We start from the raw sequence: 21,356 nt of genomic DNA on the forward strand, positions 1-21,356 counted from the left end.
TTCCCCAGGCCTCTGCTTAGACACAGTGGAGGGGGTTGCATTCTCCTGTGCAGCAGCCCCCAGGCCAGGCCGTGAATCCCCCTCCACACGGAGTCTGCAGCAGAACCCGGGGTTTCTTTGACGGAGTAGCTGGGGTGTCAGAACACTCTCTGCTGAGTTGTCTGGAGTTTTGTGTGTTTGTTTCATATGGTCCTTTCTAATCGCTTTTTAATAGGCAGTGAATCTCTGCGAGTTGAAAATTAAAATACAATTTTGCAAACTCCCCAGGATTTGCCCCCACCAAATCTGAGGCTGAGAAAAGTCAAGGCGGAGCGGCTAATGGGTAAATCAAGGAAACTGCACCAGGGACCTTTCGGGATGCCTTTTCCCTGGTTGAAGGCGTTTCAGAGCAAGAGCCCTGTCCCTGGTTCAATGGGTGAGTGCCCCCTGCTGGACACACAGGGAAACGCTGGGAGTGCAGGGTGGTCTCCAGCAGGTGGGAAGGCAGGAAGGATGGCCACCTGCAAACATGTCCTTGGAGCCAACAGGCACCAGGCCTGGAGCTCAAAAGAGGTTTTCATTTTCCCCTCTGGCAAAAGCAAGATGAGCAATGCCGCCCACAGACTTCCAGGGAGGGCCAGCCCTCCCAGCCTCTCCGGCTATCCAAACGGCTGTCTGGGGTGGGGCTGGAATTAGAAGGGACTCAGCACAGAGCCTGAAGCCCAGGCAGAGGTCTAAGCTGGGGTTACAAGATTCACAGCCTCGTGGCAGGGACTCATTTCTTCCCTGTGGGCGTGAGTTCCTGCAGGAAGCTCCCCCACTGCAGGAAGGTAGGAGGCTTGGCCTTCCGTGTCAAGGTTCTGCTAATCTCCACCTCCTCCAAGTCCACCTACGAGGTGGCTTCCTGGCCTGAAGGACGGGTGTGCAGCCCCGTCCCCTGCCCAGGCGAGCAATTCTGAGTCCTGGCTTGGTCTTCACTCATCAACAGCTATAAAAACAGCAGCAGCTCAACCTGGCTGAGGCCCGGTCCTACATGCCTGATCCTGGGTGCCCAGGCATGAGTGGCTCTGTTCTAGGTGCCTGACCCTGTGTACCTGGTCCTGTGTTAGGAGCTTCACGTATGTAACCTCAGGAACCCCTGGAACAACCTCTGAGTCATATGCCATCATCCTCGCTCGACAGAGATCAAAACTAAGCCCAGTGCTTGCTTTGGCAGCATGTACACTAAAATTGGAACGATACAGAGGATCAGCATGGCCCCTGTGCAAGGATGACATGCAAACTTGTGAAGCGTTTGATATTTCTGAATGAAGAGGCTAGCCTGGAAGCATACACAAATACATAGCCAGTGGGAATTTGCTGTATGACTCAGGGAATTCGAAGGCTTCCCAGGTGACGCTAGTGGTAAAGAACCCGCCTGCCAAAGCAGGAGACATAAGAGACGTGGGTTCGATCCCTGGTTTGGGAAGATCTCCTGGAGGAGGGCGTGGCAACCCACTCCAGTATTCTTGCCTGGAGAATCCCCATGGACAGAGCAGCCTGGGGGGCTACAGGGCATACGGTCGCACAGAGTCGGACACCACTGAAGTGACTAAGCACGCACGCACATACGCAGGGAGCCCAAACCAGGGGTCTGTGACCACTTAAGAGGGGTGGGATGGAGTGGGAGGTAGGACAGGGAGGCTCAAGAGAGAGGGGATATATGTATACCCATGGCTGATTCATGCTGATGTATGGCAGAAACCAATACAACATTGTAAAGCAATTACCCTTCAATTAAAAATAAATAAGTAAAAAAAAAAAAAACAAAAAAACTAAGGCTCAGAGAGGTGAGGTCACTTGCCCAAGGTCACAGAGTGGGAAGTGGAGCCAGGATGTGAACCCAGACTCCGAATCCTTAACCTCTTCCCTGTCCACTTTCTAATGGACTCCCCAGCACACACCTGGAAGCCCCTAACTCCTCCTCAGTGACACGCATCACCAGAGACTTGAAGACCACTAGGAGACTGAATATCTTGAGGACAGGGGCTGTACTTGTCAAGAGTCATCCCAGCAGCCCATCGTCTAGCCGGGCCACCCCCAGTACGCACTCAGGCAGAGGAAGAGCGGGGAAGGGCTCCCAAAGGGCTATGACCACACAAGGTTTGGGGAGCAGGAGCAGAGCTGGAACCCTCAAGACCTTCGCCCCTGGGCCTCATGGAAACAAGGGGCAAAGCAGACCTGAGAGTAAAGGCCTTGGATAAGCCCAGAGCAAGGCAATCCACACATGAACAAAAATTACAGTGAGTTCGTGGACAGGACCAGCAAACGTTCAGAGCGGGGTTGCAGACAGCACGATGCCTCCGCCGTTCACACTGCTGTTTGTAACAACACGGGCAGTGGCTGAAATATTTTGTACATGTTCGTGCTCAGTCACGTCCAATACTTTGTGACCTCGTGGCCTGTGGCCCACCAGGCTCCTCTGTCCATGGGATTTCCCAGGAAAGAACATTGGAGTGGATTGCCATTTCCTTTTTCAGGGGATCTTTTCAACCCAGGGATCAAACCTGTGTCTTCAGCATTTCCTGCGTTGGCAGACATATTCTTTACCACTAGGGCCACCTGGGAAGGTATTTCATAAAGGAATGACTCAAATGAATAATGCAAATTACTGGCGGCTGTTAAACTCCTTAAGAAAGCCATTTCACCATCTGGAAACTGACATTTATTCTTATTCATGAGCAGTGAACAGGCTACTCACAAACCCAAACTCCTAGTCTAAAATTTATTTTTCTAAAGAAATTACACTGGCCGGGCCCCTTTCTCTGCACACCCTCTGAAGATCTTATTTCGCTGTTGTTCAACTGCTTAAGTCGTGTCCGACTCTTTGTGACCGCATGGACTGCAACACACCAGGCTTCCCTGTCCTTCACCGTCTCCTGAGAATTTGCTCAGATTCATGTCCCTTGAGTTGGTGATGCTATGCAACTATCTCATCCTTTGCCACCCTCTTCTTTTGCCTTCGATCTTTGCCAGCATCAGGGTCTTTTCCAGTGAGTTGGCTCTTTGTATCAGGTGGCCAAAGTATTGGAGCTTCAGCTTCAGCAACAGTCCTTCCAATGAATATTCAGGGGGTTGATTTCCTTTAGGATTGACTGCTTTGATCTCCTTGCAGTCCAGGGGACAAGAGTCTTCTCCAGCACTACAATTCGAGAGCATCAGCTTTCCAGCACTCAAGTCTTCTTTATGGTCCAACTCTCACATCCATACATGACTACTGGAAAAACCAGAGCTTTGACTAGACGGACCTCTGTCAGCAAAGTGATGTCTCTGCTTTTTAATATGCTGTCTAGGTTGGTCATAGCTTTCCTTCCAAGGAGCAAGCGTCTTTTAATTTCATGGCTGCAGTCATCGTCCACAGTGATTTTGGAGACCAACAATATAAAGCCTGTCACTGCTTCTTCCACTTTTTCTCCTTCTATTTGCCATGAAGTGTCTTATTTAACGCAAACTGAGGACAGGTGACGCGGTTTGTGGTTCTGCACTTTACGACTCCCATCAAAGTGCAAGGAAAGGTCTCCTTCTTTGAAAACACTGGCAGAGGGCAGGCTCTGCGGGCTCAGAAGGTCAGGCCCGCAGAGGAAGCACAAAGGCCATCTCATTGTGATGAGGATGTCCCAAGGCTGACTGTCCCCACCTCTGAGAACGCCCTGGGGTCTCCTCAGCTCTCTGGCCAGGAGACCAGGGTGCCTGCCCCCTCCACCCTTCACTCCGTTGGCACCTGATCACCATGGCCACACCCGTCCTGCATTCGCCTGTTCCCATCAGCTAAAGGCACCAAACAAATGACTCAACAGCTCTCTTAAGAATGACGGCACCCCTCCCTCCTGGTCTGCAGCCTGCCCTTGGCCCAACCCCAGAGGCGGGGAGGTCAGGTCCCAACAGGGAAGGACTCAGTGACTCACGACTGACGTTCTGGCACGTGGGCACCAACTGATGCCTCCCAACCCCACAGAACTCCTCCTCTTCCCTCCTAACCCTCCTCCCCTCCCCAATTTCTCCCCAGCTTGGCAAGTGGCCCCATCAGCCATCCAGGCCCTGGACCAGAAGCTGAAATTGTCCTGGACTCTCCCCCCATCATCACCCTTTGTGCTGAGTCACCTCCTTTATCCTTCCAGAATCTGCCCTCTTTATCCCACTGGTCCAAGCTGGCAGCCTCTCTGAGCAGGGCTCCGGCACATCCTGCTTTTTGTCCCTTGCATCTATCTCCCCCAGACACCAGAGTGCCCCACCTTGAATCCTGATGAGGTCCTTTCCTTGCCAGAAGCCCTCGGCCACTTTCCACATTTTACATCTAACAGAATGCAGGTGAAACTCCTGGGCTTCAAAAGCTGGGGCTCCATCAGCCTGCCTCTGTTCCCTCCCAGGTTTACCTTGTCGCTGTCCTGACCCCACCAAGCCTGTCTGGGGGCTCCTGGTAGCTTCTTGCCTCTGTATCTTTGCCCCTGAATCCCTGCCTACCTCTCTCAGATCCCCTCCTGTGCTAAGTGGCTTTAGTAGTGTCTGGCTCTTTGCGACCCTATGGACTAGAGTCTGCCAGGTTCCTCAGTCCATAGGATTTTCCAGACAAGAATACTGGAGTGAGTTGCCATGCCCTTCTCCAGGGGAGCTTCCCAACCCAGGGATCGAACTCACATCTCCTGTGTCTCGTGTACTGGCAGGCAGGTTCTTTACCACTCACGCCACCTGGGAAGCCCTCCTAGCACCCCTCCTAGCTGACCCCATAAGCGAGGAAGTGCCCCCAACCCCCAGCAGGGGTAATGATGCCCACCCTGGATTGCTGGGCTGGGCTGAGCCTGGCTTCTGCGTCTCCTGCTGTTTTCTACTAACATCCTCTTCTCCGACTAGAGTCTTGGCCACGGTGGTCTCCAGCCCCCAGCACAGAGCCAGGCCGGGAGCAAGGAAGAAACACCGAGCAGCTCTTTCCCTCCTGCCCCTGGCCTCCCAAACACGTGGGCCACCGATAGCGGGACAACTGTCTTCTCTTCTTGGAATCCCAGAGTGCAACCAGCTTGAGGTGGGACCAGCAACATAAGCCACAGGAATGCAAATGAAAGCGAAGTGAAAACGCAGGGCCCCGCACTGCAAAAGGGTAAGCCTTTCAGGAAGGTGATGGCAGAGTGCTGAACCAAGCATGGGGCCCCGGGCAACTGCCCAAGTCACATGCCCTTGAAGCCAGCCCTGGTTCTGGCCTCCGAGGGAAAGCTTCCATAGGGCCCCCTGCCCCGAAAAGCCTCTTGAGCTGCCAAGGGCCATGCTGCTGGAGCAGATGAGAAGCAGTTAACCAGGCTGGCATCCCTTGCCAGCTCCTGTCCACTCAAGCCTCCCTTGAGCAGCAATGACTCGTCTTAGGGACCTCATCCCCAGGGAGTCAGGTCCTTTCGGATGTTCAGTACCACTCCCAGCCTCAGTGGGAACTCCGGGACAGCTGCCAAGCCCAGCACTGAGGAGGGCAGCGCCCTGAGACAGGGTCCACAGCGCATTCTCAGGTGGCTTCTCCAAGACGCTTACATTCACTTGCCCTTGACCTCTGTCCTTATAAAACAGGCCAGGAATAGGACTGTGAAGGCCCTTCCGGTTGTAAAAGTCCACTAATCCCTTTTCCCATTTAAGGAGTTAATCAATATTTCCTATGGAATAACAAAGAAACTGAATTCAAATTCTTGTCAAGTTTTTATATTTTGGGAAGATGCAGGAAATGCTGATTTAATTTAAGCCCCCGCCTCTTTTTTTTTAAAGAGAAGAGTTGACCCCAAAAAAGGCAAATAAACTCACCATACTGTTAGCAGATAGAAATGGCCTATTGATCAAGGCATCTTTCCTGAGAGGCCCAGCTGGACGAGACCTCTGAATCCTTCTCAACACAGATCCCTAGGGAACCACTACTAACGGGTCAGAGCTGGCCTCCCCTGATGCAGGACCTCACCAAGGTCGCCACTACCAACAGCTGGTCCCGTTAACCGTGAGGGACGCAGTCTCTGCCCGCAGAGAACCAGAGAACACAGAGGATGTTGCTTCGGGGCTTGCACTCAGCCCGAAAGTCCTCCAGGCCCAGCTGTAGTGATTTGCTGTCACTAACTGTGGTCTTTTGAGTCCCTGTTCAGGGCTTTTGAGTCCTTCTTGGCAGACCCCCCACTGACCTGATAGCAGATTTCATTTCGGAGAGTGGCTCGAGTTGCCAAGTTAAGCCCCTGTCCAAGGACAAACACCAGACTGACCCTGGCTATCACGGGAGGGTGATAACAGCCCCAAAGATACGAGTGGAGCGTATCACGTCCTGTCGGGCCAGATGGGCGGCAGCATCTTATCTCCCATTTCACATCGCCATCTGGAAGGTATTAGCCCAACAGCCCCTTCCTCACAGGCCCCTTGATTTTATTCTTCTTGAATCCCCAAGTGCACACGATCACGTAATAGGACAAGAGCTAAGGCCAAGACTCGGCTCAGACTGAAAGTGCAATGCAAGCCAAAGGAAAAAAAAAAAAGCAATTAGAAATTGCTGGCTTAGAGAGCTACGCTCAGTCCATAGGAGGACCAGACAATCAGTCCAGCAGAGGCCTGGGGTTTGATACCAGGAGTCGTCGAGATGGGAGATCCAGGATCGTCCTCTTTCGAGACACAGCCACCGTGAAGCAGCCGAGCCAAAATCAGAAGGTGCCCAGAGAGGCTTGCAAATTGGCTGGAAACTCCAAAGCAGGCACATCAAGAGATCTCCAGTTGCCAGCAGCAGCCCACGTGAGCATGTACACAGCCCCTAAACACCACTGACCTTCAGATGTCCAGCCAACTGTAGGCTGGCTTCACACATGTTAACCCTGAGCTGGCTTGTTAATTCTGACCCAGCACATTCATACCCTCTTCACAGAGAGAGTCTGTGCTCAGAGGGGAGAAATTACTATTAAACTTGGCTGAAGCAAAACTTAATCAGGAAGGAAAATACCTAAAGGAAAAGTTGTAAATACCATCCCAAGACCACAAGAGGCTTTGATCTGGGTTGGACCATCCAGCCCATTAAGTCCCACCATTGTCTTTCCCAGTCCTTTGCATCCTCTCTCCAGGTGCAAGACCCCTTGCGTGGTTACAGAGAATGCAGAGATGTGGATTCAGAGGACCAACTGGAAGCTGATATCAGATATCCAAGATTTAATTTCTTATTCAGAAAGTCAAAACCTATCTACTACATAAAGCAGCTCCAGAACCATGAAAAACCAGACCAAGAACAAGATCCTGTGCTACTCTGAACCATATGAAATTGCCAAAATTTTGACAATTGCCAGTGTGGCAATTCATGTGCTTCAACCTAACAGCACCCAGCTCGACGCTGGAAACTCTAAGGTTCTGAACAAATATAGGTGCAACCAAGTGACTCAGCCTGCTGGGTACTGGCTACGTAAATTTGTCTCAAGAGCGTGTAAATACCTTCACCATGTACTTCTGAAATGGTGTAAAGGAATCCCATTATTCAGAAGAGACTCGAAAGTGACAGTGAAGTCGCTCAGCCGAGGCCGACTCTTTGCGACCCGACCCGTGGACTGTAGCCCGTCAGGCTCCTCCGTCCATAGGATTCTCCAGGCAAGAATACTGGAGTGGGTTGCCATTTCCTTCTCCAAGAATACTGGAGTGGGTTGCCAGGATCTCCCCCCGCCCAGGGATCGAACCCAGGTCTCCCACATTGCAGGCAGACTCTTTAACCTCTGAGCCACCAGGGAAGCTTAGGTGATTCCTTTTCTAAATTAAAAAAATAACAGTCCCACTTTATCATTCAGTTTTAACAAGGTACTTGCCTAAATAAAGGTTCAGCTAACCTTTCTGAAGTAGTTAAACCCACTCAGGCACATCCATAGCAGAAAGATGAAAAAAAAAATCTCACAGTACAAACAGAGGAAACCAAAATAAACCACACTATTTGGAGCAAGAGGAACAACAGAAGCTGCAAGTCAGTATGAATTCCCTGTGCTTTCAACTTTGGAAAATTCTGAAGCTCCATTTCAGAATCGGGAAACTCTAGAGAGGCTGTCACACAGAGCAGGGGCTCTCCCCCCTCCCTGGCTCTCCTGTCTGAAGTCGGAGATTAATCAGAAACTTCAGACACCAGATGCTGGGTCAGGACTTCCCTACCCTGAGGAGCTGTGAACAGCCTGACAGGTGAGGAGAAAGCATCTGGACACGACTGCCTTACCCAGTGGTTCTCCAAGTGCGGACCCCAGACGAGCAGAAGCAGTAGCACCTGGGAACTTCTAAAAAAACGCAAAGTTTGTGGAGGCGGGGGGCCCTCTGCAGACCTCCTGAATCAGACACTCAAGGAATGGGGCAGAAATCTGGGCTGGAACTGGGTTCTCTTGAGGCACGCTAACCTTTGGACCCCGCGGACATGACTCAAATGAATAGTTTCCCAGCTGTATCCAGGGAGTCCTCAAGATCTAAAGAGACCCCTCTGCTTGGAGTCCTGACTATGGGAAAAACACCAGAGTTCCCAGATGTAACCAGAGTGCCCTATTTTACTCTGTTTAACAAATGGTAGTACAGCTGCATGGTTTCAATTGAAAAGCAATTCTGCTGCTTATTTAAAAAAAATAGAAAATATTGAACAGATGGGAGTACAAGTGGCCACAGGCAATCTGGTCATTTGTAGAATGTTCTAGAGGGTCTGGGTTGGACTTTCTGTGCCATCCCAGGATGCCGAAAGTCAAAGGGAAGCCCAACCACCAATAGCGGGTTCAGAGGCTATTCCCCGAGGAGGGGGCAAGTCTGATGTCCTCCAGCAGCTTTAATTGGGCGGGGCGGGGGGGGGAGGGTGCATTGAAATCCCGCCCATTGTATTTGAGAAACGCTGCAAGGACCAGGGTGTCCTGTCGGTTCTTATTCAGAAAGAAGAGTTCTTAAAAGGAAAGATCGAGGGCCAAAGAAATAGTAGCGGCAGAAAGGAGGGAGAAAGCTCTGCTTTCTCTCCAGGGGCTTAAAGAAAATGCTCCAGCCCCACTTTCCTTACGTTAATTTTTTACACGTTTTTATTTAAATTTAATTTTTTTAACTTAAGGTCCCAACCCTGCTCGGGCGGGGTGGCAAAACTCCAGGGAGGATGTTCCAGACTGCCCTCTGCTTTCTTCCCTCCCTGGCACTACTCACCTCTCCTGCCTCTCCTGTCCCTGCTCTGAACAGGAACTTGGGTGATGCTATGGCCTGAATGTCTGTGTCCTGGCATTCCCACACAGACATCCCAATGCCCAAGGTGATGGCATTAGGAGGTGGAGCCTTCGGTAGGTGACTAGGTCATGAGGGTGGTGCCCTCATGAAAGGGGTTGGTGACAATATAAAAGAGACCTTGCAGAGTTCCCCAGGGCCCCCCATCCTGTAAGGGCATAGTGAGACATCTACAACCAGGAAGAGGGCCCTCACTCGAATCATGCTGGCACCCTGACTGTGGCCTTCCAGCCTCCAGAGCTGTGAGCAATACTTTTTGCTGTTTTGTTTGGCATCAGGATCTGCCCCAGTGAGGGACTGAACCCAAGCCGCCTGCACTGAAAACTCAGTCTTAACCACTGGACCACCAGGGAAGTCCAATAATTTCTGCTGCTTCTAAGTCACCCAGTCTGTGACATTTTGTTATGGCAGCAGGAAGAGACTAAAACAGATGGGGTGAGTAGGCAGGGCCATTTCTGAGGTTTAAAAAGCCACCACCACACACCCAGAACGCCCTTCTTAATTACTCCCACAGAGCAGCAAAGTGAAGTGCAGTTGATTCTCTTTATTTGCAGTAATTACATTCTATAAAGTCATGTAGACACTGGATTAGCAAACACTGAACCACTGTTCCTAGGGGAAATACAGGGATAGGTTCCTGTGAGCCAATGGCCATAGTGTTTTTGTCAACCGATCAAAATATAACCTTGTTTTATGTGACTTTCTGTTTAATAATATTTTATCTAATGTGTAGCTAATATATATTCCTTAATATAAATTCATATATATTCCCTGGGGTTTCCCCAGTGCCTCAGCGGTAAACAATCTGCCTGCAATGCTGGAGATGCAGGTTTGATCTCTGGGTGAGGAAGATCCCCTGTCATGGCAACCCACTCAACTATTCTTGCCTGGAGAGTCCCATGGACAGAGGGGCCTGGCAGGCTATAGTCCACAGAGTCGCAAAGAGATGGACACGACTGAAACAACTTAGTAGGCACGCACACAATATATATTCCTTAATGCTGAATTCACAGAAAACAGCACACCCAAATGAAGCTTAGCTAACACAAGCATTTTCTACATCAGGCTCATCATAGCCTTCTTGTGCTTTGAAACAGCAACATCACCAACAAAATGCACAAAATCAGGAAAAGCATGGCAGTAAATATGGACTACCCCTTCCCCACCAATTTCCAGTAAGAATAGGACAACACGACTCTGGACAAAAGTCCAATCACGTTGGCAAGGCACCAAAATCGCTCGTCGGCACAAAGATCTACCGAATCCTTCCACTGGAAAATAAAGCCAAAGGGCTGGCCAGGCTCTCAGCATGAATGGAATCAGCCCTTGGAACTTAGTCATAGGTTCCTTCCTGCATCCTGTGTTCACACTTGGTCCCGGTCACAGGTGACACAGTGTCTTTACTCGTGTCTTCCCCGGACTTGGGAGAGGCCAGTGTGTAGGCAGGACCCCATGGCCTGGGGGAAGGAAGGAACCCAGTTTGCTGCAGCCAGAGGAGAAGTTCAGAACCAGGCTTGGTAGCCAAGCTGGACCTGCTTCAAAGCCCAGCTCTGCCACTCACTAGCTACATGTCCTTGAACACATTGGTATCTCTGAGCCTCGGTCTGCTCATCTGTAACAGAGCAGTCATAACAGAACCCCCTCCCTCCTGGGGGTGTTGCTCATTTACAGTGAGCAGTCTGCATGGCCCCTGGACCACAGAAAGTGCCCTCAGCAGGAGCTCGAAGAACAGACATCACTGGACTATAGTGGAGCCTGGACAAGCCATTTGAAATACACAGTCTCGGGGAGGGGAGACGACTTTAGGGGCACCAGTAACACCCCCAGTGGACTTCAGTTCTCCTGAGAGCCGCCCAGCCAAGTCCTCCTGTAGCCTTTGCTCCTATGGCCGCGGGGTCTCCCTGGAGCTCTGAATAAGGATGATCTCAGCCCCTGTCCAGGCCCCACTAAGGGTGAGCCCCGCCCACCGCAGCTGGAGGCCCCTCGGCCTTGCTAAAATGGTGGGGGAGGACTTCCCTGGTGGTCCAGTGGTTAAGAGAGCACCTGACAATGCAGGAAACGCGGCTTTGATCCCTGGTTGGAGAAGACCACGAAGCCCATTTAGCACAACTTCTGAGCCTGTGCTCTCGAGTCCAAGAGCACAGCTCCTGAAGCCCGGGCACCCTACAGCCTGTCCCCTAAAACAAGAGAAGCCACTGCAACAAGAAGCCCGTTCACCGCAACTAGAGAGTAGCCCTCACTTACCAAAAGCAGAGAAAGCCCATACGCAGCAAAGACGACCCAGTGCAGCCAAAAATCAATATGCATGAATTTTTAAAAATAAAATAAAAACGGTGCGGGTCAGGGAGCGCCATGGGGGAGGGGAGGAAGCCAAGCAGGAGGAAGGTAAGGCGTGCCTGACCACCCTAGAAGCTTCTGCATGCTCCTTGGGTGCTGAGGGTCTTGTTCCCCAGCTAGATTTCTCTTTAAGAAGTTAAACTCACACATAAGGACTATGGTTGGCTCCCACCAGTAACAAACATTCAGAATTCGATGTCAACATGCACCCTCCTTAGAGCATCTGTTTCTGGCCTAGAGCTTCCTCCTGTGTCAGCCCTACCCTGACATTTCTCCTCCACCAGGCAAACCTCCTCCCAGTTTATGGAGAGGTCGCTCGACACTGTCCCAGCGGGACAGCAGGAATGGACAGCCTGCCCCCTGAGACAGCCAGCTGTGAGGTGGTCAGCACACCCTGACCCCCAAGCAGACAGAGAAGGAGGCCCTCCCCAGCACTCCTCTCTAACCCGTTTCAAGTTCAGCAACATTTCCCAAGGGCCAGCCGAACTCTGGCTGGGTGCTGTGGTTCCAGAGATCACAACTGATCCAGTTCCTCCATTCACAGAGAGGGCCTCTGAGACAGATAATTCATAGGTATCTGAGAAGGGCAGTGACACCTGGGGCAAGGGTGACTGAAAGAGTTCAGAGGGAGGCTCGTGTCTCAGCCTGGGGAGAAGGGACTCCTAGCCTGTTCCATTCACTACGGCTCCCCAGTGCCCCGCACTAGGCAGCCAAAAGCAGCAGTTTTACTGATAAGATATAATTAAAATGTGTGTAGGGGGAATTTTCTGGCAGTCCAGTTGTTGGGGGTGGGGGGGAGGGCTTCCCAGGTGGTGCTAGTGGTAAAGAAACTGCCTGCAAACACAGGAAAATTAACAGAGGTGGTGGGTTCAGTCCCTGGGTCAGGAAGATCCCCTGCAGGAGGGCATGGGAACCCACTCCAGTATTCTTGCCTGGAAAAACCTATTGATAGAGAAACCTGGTGGGCTATGGTCCACAGGGTTGCAAATAGTCTGAGAGGACTGAAGCAACGTAACACACACACACCAGTTGTTAGGAGTCCGTGCTTGCACTGCTCAGGGCCCAGGTTTGATCCCTGGTTAGGAAACTAAGATCCCACAATCACACACTGAGGTAAAAAAAAAAATACAGTCAAGGCTCTTTTAAAAAGCAGAGACATTACTGTGCCAATAAAGGTCCATATAGTGGAAGCTATGGTATTTCTGGTAATCATGTATGGATGAGAAAGGCGGAGAATATAAAAGGCTGAGCCCGGAAGAATGCATGCTTTTGAACTGTGGTGCTGGAGAAGAATCTTGAGAATCCCTTGGACTGCAAGGAGATCAAGCCAGTCAATCCTGAAGGAAATCAACCCTGAATATTCATTGGAAGGACTGATGCTGAAGCTGAAACTCCAATCCTTTGGCCACCTGATGTGAGGAACTAACTCATTTGAAAAGACCCTGGTGCTGGGAAAGATTGAAAGCAGAAGGGGACGACAGAGGATGAGATGGTTGGATGGCATCACCGACTCAATGGACAAGAGTTTGAGCAAGCTCCGACAGTTGATGATGGACAGGGAGGCGTGGCGTGCTGCAGTCCACGGGGTCGCAAAGAGCCGGACACGACTAAGGGACGGAAAAACGATGAACAACAACATGTATATATACATTCAGGTTCAGCTTCCGGGACACCTCTGGGACGGCAGTTGCTCCGCCCCTCTTCCGGGGTAATTTGCATACGTTCGTTGATTCCCACCACTGATCTGCCTTATAATTGGTGAAGCAACAAACACTTTCTCAGTTTCAGTGAATAACACCCTTAGATTCAGCTATTATTGCACTAATACAGTTAAAAAAAGGCGGGGGGGAGAAGAATTGCTGAATTGGTGGTTAATGGAATTCACCCTCAGCGTAAAGTTTTTAATTCTGTCCACTATAAATAGCTGAGGCATCAACGTGATGTTTGTGCTCGCTTCGGCAGCACATATACTAAAATTGGAACGATACAGAGAAGATTAGCATGGCCCCTGCGCAAGGATGACACGCAAATTCGTGAAGCGTTCCATATTTTGCCATTTTCCCCCATATCCATAATCTATTCACACCAACTAATTAGCTGTAACTCGCTCATAAGCAAGGCAACTTAACCCATCGAGCGCCCCTGGGTTCAGTCTGCAATTCCTCCTCCAAAAGCTGTCAAACTCTCCCCAGTTCGGAAGCTTTTTTCCAGAAAGACCTGGGGTTGATTGTAGGGAAGAGCACATCAGGAACCAAGCACTACCTGGGCAAAGGTCTAGGGGCTGGGCTGTCTAGGGTCACGGGGTGGGAAGAACCCACACAGCCAACCAGGGCCCTGGACAGGGTGGGGTCCACCAGGGTTTGGAGGCAGCCTATGGGCTTGCCCTGATCCCCCAGTAGGTCCTTTCAGTTCAGTCGCTCAGTCCTGTCAGAGACTCTTTGCAACCCCATGGACTGCTGCATGCCAGACTTCACTGTCCATCACCAATTCCTGGAACTTGATCAAAGTCATGTCCATCCAGTCGGTGATGCCATCCAACCATCTCATCCTCTGTCGTCCCTTCTCCTACTGCCTTTAATCTTTCCCAGCATCAGGGTCTTTTCAAATGAGTCAGTTCCTCACATCAGGTGGCCAGAGGATTGGAGTTTCAGCTTCAGCATCAGTCCTTCCAATGAATATTCAGGACTGATTTTCTTCAGGATGGATGGGTTGGATCTCCTTGCAGTCCAAGGGATTCTCAAGAGTCTTCTCCAACACCACACTTCAAAAGCATCAATTCTTCTGTGCTCAGCTTTCTTAATAGTCCAACTCTCACATCCATACATGACTACTGGAAAAATCATAGCTTTGACTAGAAGGACCTTTGTGGGCAAAATAATGTCTCTGCTTTTTAACATTCTGTCTAAATTGGTCATAGCTTTTCTTCCAAGGAGCAAGAGTCTTTTAATTTCATGGCTACAGTCACCATCTGCAGTGATTTTGGAGCCCCCCAAAATTAACTCTGTCAATGTTTCCCCTGTTTCCCCATCTATTTGCCATGAAGTGATGGGACCAGATGCCATAATCTTAGTTTTCTGAATGTTGAATTTTAAGCCAACTTTTTCACTCTCCTCTTTCACTTTTATAAAGAGGCTCTTTAGTTCCTCTTCACTTTCTGCCATAAGGGTGGTGTCATCTGCATATCTGAGGTTATTGATATTTCTCCCAGCAATCTTGATTCCAGCTTGTGTTTCTTCCAGTCCAGCGTTTCTCATGATGTACTTTGCATATAAGTTAAATAAGCAGGGTGACAATATACAGCCTTGACATACTCCTTTTCCTATTTGGAACCAGTGTGTTGTTCCATGTCCAGTTCTAACTGTCGCTTCCTGACCTGCATACAGATTTCTCAGGAGGCAGGTAAGGTGGTCTGATATTCTCATCTCTTTAAAAATTTTCCACAGTTTGCTGTGATCCATACAGTTAAAGGCTTTAGCATAGTTAATAAGGCAGAAGTAGTATATACATACATATATAAATACATATAAATACACAATATTTATATATTATATAATTATACATTATATAATAAATATACTATACATATATATCAATATAAACCAGAAGTATGTATATATATACACATACATGTGATCATAGAGACATACATATATATACACCTGTGTGTAGAGAAAGAGAGAGATTACATGTGCGTGTGTGCATGTGTGTGTAAAGGCATCTGAGCCAAGTCCCAAGGCTGGCTGTGGACAAGCCTGGTTTCAATAAACTAAGTGTGAAGTCTGCAGGCAGACGCACAATGAACACACTGCACACAGAGAACAGTGAGGGGTGGGGTGCGGGGCACGCAGGGCAAGGGCAGGGCATGCGGGCGGGCGGGCGGCTCGAAGGTGACGAAAAGTCCCCAGCCAGGCCCATTTGCTGAGCGAAGGCACAGGATCTGGTCCCTTTCCTGTGGGCTGCTGGCTCCTATGGTCTCTGCCCACCTCCCAAAGATAAAGAACACAAGCATCTACCCCAGCTTGTGTCCTGCGAGGCCAGAGGCAGCTAAGTCATTCCTGGGAAAGTATAAATAGCACGATGTCACTCCTGGAGGACTTCTATTTAAATAAGAACACAAGAGGACAAATCTCTAAAACGGCCTTTGTGTGTGCTGGGGTGGGGGGGGCGGGTGGGTAGGGAAAAGCTCCTTCCTGGGGTCTCCTCAGGTCATCCCTAAGGCCCCAGGAGAGCTTCCCTGGTGGCTTAGATGGTAAAGCCTCCGCCTGCAAGGCAGGAGGCCTGGGTTCAATTCCTGCATTGGGAAAATCCCTGGAGAACAGAATGGCTACCTGCTCCAGTATTCTTGCCTAGAGAATTCCATGGACAGAGGAGCCTGGTGGGCTACAGTCCAGGGGTCGCAAAGAGTCGGATACCACTGAGCGACTTGGCCCAGCCCCATGCAGGGGAGTGTGCACACTGGGGCTGGGGGTATAGGGGTAGGGGGCTGGAACTGTGGGCAGAAGAGAGGAGGGAGGATGGGAGGCAGCCTCAGAGACTGGGCCCCAGGGTCCCACCATCAGCCATGGGCCCACCCTCACCCTACCTCTGGGCTGTCAGATCCGTGGAGACCTGGCCGCTGACATCGCTGCGGGAGGTCGAGGCAGCTAAGAGTGAATTTTCCAGGTCTTCAAGGGCAGCCGGCTGGATGACATCATCTGGTACAAGTGAACTAGGAGAGGAAAAAACCAAGGCTCAGAAATGTTCCTGAACGTCTTCAATGTGTTTCAACTGCACATTTTCTCTGGGTCCCACGCAGGGCCTCAGTTTCCCTTCCTGTACAGGAATGAGCTGGGCTACTCAAGCATGGCCCACGGCGGTGCTGATCCAGGAGGGGCTGCTTACTGCTCCACAAAGACACACACCCGGGGTAAGGGCCTAGAGGCCTTCCGAGGAACACGGTATTCATTCTGTCTGTTGACTCCAGTAATGAAAATTGGGGCTTGTCTTGTAGGTCTCGATGGGCGGTTCTCAACAAGGGGTGATTTTTGCCAACCAGAGGACATTTGGCAATATCCGAAGACAATTCTGGTCATCACAACCAGAGGGCCAGGTGCAGCTGGCATCCAGGGATGCTGCTAAATACCCTACAATACACAGGGCAGACCCACAACAAAGAATTATCTGGCCCCAGAGGTCAGTATGCCCGGGTTGAGAAACCCTGGCCTTGAGCTTTGTTTTGCTTTCTAGTAATTCTCTTAAATATGTTTTCAGAAGTTTGGACCTTAAAGTGAGTTAGAAATTAAAAATTACACTGGCCCTTTGTCCACTGAGAAGGTTGGCATTAGACAACCTCCAAGAGCAGGCTGCTTTGAAAGTTCAGAGGGGGGCCGGACACTGTTGCTGGTCCCACACATCCTTTTCACTCTTCTGGGAATCCCCTTCCATGACCAGTTATGTCTTAGCTTATCAGGGAGGGTCATTACTTCTTGCTGATGAACTTGGCTCTGTGGCAGTCAGTAACGAGACCATTACCTTCAGTCCTTGAGCAGACACTGACTGAATAACAACTATGTTATTGTTACAACAACCCTGTAAGGTGGTCCCTGCCCTCATGGAGCTTACAGTCTCAGGCAACAGCCAAAGTTAAAAAAATTTTTTTTTTCCTTAATGCTTATTCACTGTTTACAATAGCCAAGACACAGAAGCCACCTAAATGTCCATCAACAGAGGAATGGATAAAGAAGATGGGATACATATATACAAGGAATACCACTCAGCCATTAAAAAGAATGAAATAATGCCATTTGCAGCAACATGGATAGACCTAGAGAGTTATGAAGTAAGTCAGACAGAGAAGGAGAAATGTCATATGACATTCCTTATACGTGGAATCTGAAAAGAAACTATACAAATGGGCTTACTTATAAAACAGAAAACAGGCTTAGAAAAGAAATTTATGGTAAACAGGGGGAAGGGATGGTTAGGGACTGCAGGAGGTCATGCACACAATGCTATATTTAAAATGGATAACCAACAATGACCTATTGTATAGCATATGGAACTCTGTTCAATGTTATGTGCCAGCCTGGATGGGAGAGGGGTTTGGGGGAGAATAGATAAATGTGTCTGTATAGCTAAGTCCCTCTGCTGTTCACCTGAAACTACCACAACATTTTAATCAACTATACCCTGATACAAAATGTTTTTGGTGTTAAAAAATAAAATAAAAATACTTATTTATCCAGTAAAAACTGTTGTAACTGCTAAGATGGAAAGATACAAATGGCTAAGAAAACATAAACTAGGAGGTCCCAGCCTGGAGTGCAGATCAGGGAAAATGTCTTTGTAACGTTATAAGCTGAGGCCAGCCATCAGCTCAGTGACAGCTAATGTTTACTCACACGGGCTTTGTGCCAGGAACTAAGATCTAAGTGTTCACAGCCATCACCATATTCAATGCTCACAACCATCCTATGAGATGGGTATTATCATTAGTCCCATTTTACAGATGAGGAAACCAATGCACAGAGAAGTTGAGTGATTTGTCCAAGGTTGCACAGCTGGTAAAAGGCAGAACCAGGACACAAACCCAAGCCAGACACCAGGAGCCATGCCCTTAATCGCCGCACTGGGTTCTTTCCCAAGGGCGGGAGAGTCAGGGAAGGAGCGCCCGCAGCAGAGGCAGCCGCAGATCTGAAAGCCCAGTCCAGGAAGGAGCGTGCTGGTCTGGAGGAATGCAGAAAGGCCACTGCAGCTGGAGCACAGATCAAAACGACCAGGAAGGGGACAGGAGGGCCGGAGCCAGATCACAAGGCCAGGGCGCCGGACTGGGACTCGATCTTAAGCTGAAGAATCAGCCCAAAGCCTCAAATGCCCCAAAGTGCTTCCCTTGGCATTGAGACGAAAGAGAGGCGGGGAGGTTCAGGGTGAGCGTTCCGAAACTACGTTCTAAATAGGACCGGACTGGCACACACTTGTGCCCACGCCTTTCTATTTACTCCCATGGATCTTGTGACGCTTCCTTCTTCCTTCACAGTTCCACCCACCATCCCAAGCTCTCTGACCCTGGAGCCCTGTGATGACCACACCCGAGGAGTCAGAGGGAGATGGGCAGAGAGGGAAGTGAAGGAAGGGGCAGGCCTGGAGGAGGAGCCCCACAGGGACTCAGGATGTCTCTGGTGGACCACGGTTCGGAGAATCCTTAACCACAGGCAACATCGGCCTTCCAAAGTCATAAAACCTGAGCGGAAAAACACGGCCCAGGAGTTCTGGCAACACACACCGAAAGTCATAAAAGACTCTGTTTCTTTTGACACAACCATTCTACTTCCAAGAATTTATTCTAAGGAGATGATTAAGGGTGTGAGCAAAGATGCCAATCACAGCTGTGACCACAATAGGAAAAAAAAAAGGGAAACAACCAGAAGGTCCACACTAGGGGACAGTTACTCAAGTTAGAGCAGTCACAGAATGGACTCATTTGCAGCCATGTGAAAAAAAGGTTAGAAAATTAACTTTAAAAATTTCAAAAAGAAGGTAGATCTCCATGTATACAAAAATAAAGACATCCATTATTCACTAAAAATAGGTTAAAAAAACTACTGGCAGCATGATCAAGACTTTATGTGCATTGTGTGTATGAATATATACGTATCTGTGTGTATGTGTGTACACACGCATGTATGTACAAACACCAACACAGGAAGCAACTGACGGTGAACAAACCAAGCAATGTGGAAAGATACATACATCAAGGGGTTAACGGCAACTCTCTTTCAGTAGGAAAGTTAGCAGTGTTTCTTTTCTTTTTCGTTGAGTCTAACTCTATTTTCTAGTTCTATTCTGAACATATGCGGCTTTTATAAGCAAAAGAAAAAGCATCTTTGAGGAAAATTTCAATGGCAGGGAGCAACTTCAATTCATAATTCAGTGAAAATTTTAAGAGAGCAGACAAGCAGAGCAACGCTTCTAAACTCACCCCTATAGTGACTTCTCTACTCACACCTTCCCTACTGGGGAGGACCCAGGCTTGCCAGCCTCATCCTGGGACAGAAACCCAGCCGTGCCTCTCTCAACAGGCACCACTGGGGAAAATTAAGGTCCCGGTGGAGAATCTGTCAGATAACAGTATCTCCCCGCACAGTCTATGAGATGGCATTTTAACTCATTGGGGACGGAATTAATTTTCAAAGCATGTTGGACAATTGCTTGACGGCTGGGGTTTTTTTTGGAACAGAGAATCCTGAATATAATTAAACACTCTGTCAGTGACACATGATCAGCGTCTTGAGCGACTATGATGTAAGTGAGGAGGTATGCCATGGCCCTAAAACACAATTGTATATGGAGTCATGAGGGCTGGATTCTAGACCAAGCCCCACCTTGGGATCTCAGCCAGGTGACTGCTCTGAGCTTAACTTTTCCATCTCTAGAAGGGAAGGCCCTGGACAGCACCACGGCCGAGGACTCTGCAAACTCAGTCAGGCCTCTCCCTCACAGGCTGTGAGCCAGCGCGTCTGCCTCCACCACCTTACCTGACTATCTTTTTACTTTGTGCTTTCCAATTCTCTGCTCCTAATGTACTGCAGATTAAAGGGCATTCGAATAGTGTGCAGAGTTAATAGGCTCAGATAAAGGTTTATAAGCCTCCCATGCTGCTGTTTAGTCACTCAGTTGCATCCGACTCTGAGACCCCCTGGGCTGCAGCACACCAGGCTCCCCTGTCCTTCAGCATCTCCCAGAGTTTGCTCAAACTCATGTCCATTGATTCGGTGATGCCATCCAACCATCATCCTCTGCCGCCTGCTTCTCCCCTTCAAGCTTCCTGAGCATCAGAGTCCTTTCCAATGAGTCGGCTCTTCGCATCAGATGGCCAAAGGATTGGAATTTCAGCTTCAGCATCAGTCCTTCCAATGAATATTCAGGGGTGATTAAAATATACATATATGTGTGTGTATATACCTATATATTAAACTGAACCAAGTGAGATTACTAAAAGAAAAAAACCATCAAATTCACACTGCACCATCAGCCCCAGGATCTTCCTGTCACTTCGCAGGGATGGGTCATGCTCCAGATGTCTTAGGGGAAGGCTGACTTATGAGGACGGAGGGGAATTCTTCTCAGACCAACTGTAAGCAGCTATAAATGGCTTCCAAATTCTACAAGTGGTGGAGCTGGGACCAGAGTGTCTGAAATATTTTTCAGAGGAGAAAAAAAAATCTGTCAGAGATTTTAACTACCAGCTGCTGCCACCAGCTGTTGGGGCCAACCCTTTATAAATTTAGTCAGGCCAGCAAAGGGTTGATTTTCCAGTGGAATGTCAGGGAGGGAGGCTTGCATCAACAAGTGCTTCTCCAAAGGGCCATGAGTCACCTTCCTTCAGAGGCTGAGGCAGAGGGGACTCTGCTTCAAAGAGGCAGGCATTTAGATTTTGGTCTAAAAAGCCAACAGCTTCAGCTTTACACATGAGACCTATGCAAAAGGAACAGCTCTGGCGCCATACCAAGAGAAGCTAAATGGGGATCAGATTAATAATCCTCATATGTTCCTGGTAGATCAGACGATAAAGAATCCATCTGCAATGCAAGAGACCCGGGGTTGGTCCCTGAATCGGGAAGATTCCCTGGAGAAGGGAATGGCAACCCACTCCAGTATCCTTGCCTGGAGAATCCCATGGACAGAGGAGCCTCGTGGGCTACAGTCCACGAGGTCGCAAACAGCTGGACACGACTGAGTAACTAAGCGCGCATATTAGTAACAGTAACAGCAGTGGGGGTGGGAGGACACGTTGGGAGATGATAGATATGTTTATCGCCTTG

General features: G+C 49.4%; 1 protein-coding gene across 6 annotated transcripts in view; it reads right to left on the minus strand.

Moving 5' to 3' along the window:
* The window catches only part of TACC2 (transforming acidic coiled-coil containing protein 2), a 206,861-nt gene that overhangs the window by 100,672 nt on the left and 84,833 nt on the right, over nt 1–21,356 (minus strand). For all 6 annotated transcript variants that reach the window (XM_013975232.2, XM_018041283.1, XM_013975233.2 and 3 more), the window contains one exon: nt 16,139–16,264. In XM_013975232.2, the coding sequence (XP_013830686.2) occupies nt 16,139–16,264 (126 nt within the window). The remainder of the gene's footprint in view (nt 1–16,138; nt 16,265–21,356) is intronic.

This window comes from Capra hircus, chromosome 26 (assembly GCF_001704415.2).
Source record: "Capra hircus breed San Clemente chromosome 26, ASM170441v1, whole genome shotgun sequence".
Lineage (NCBI taxonomy): Eukaryota > Metazoa > Chordata > Mammalia > Artiodactyla > Bovidae > Capra > Capra hircus.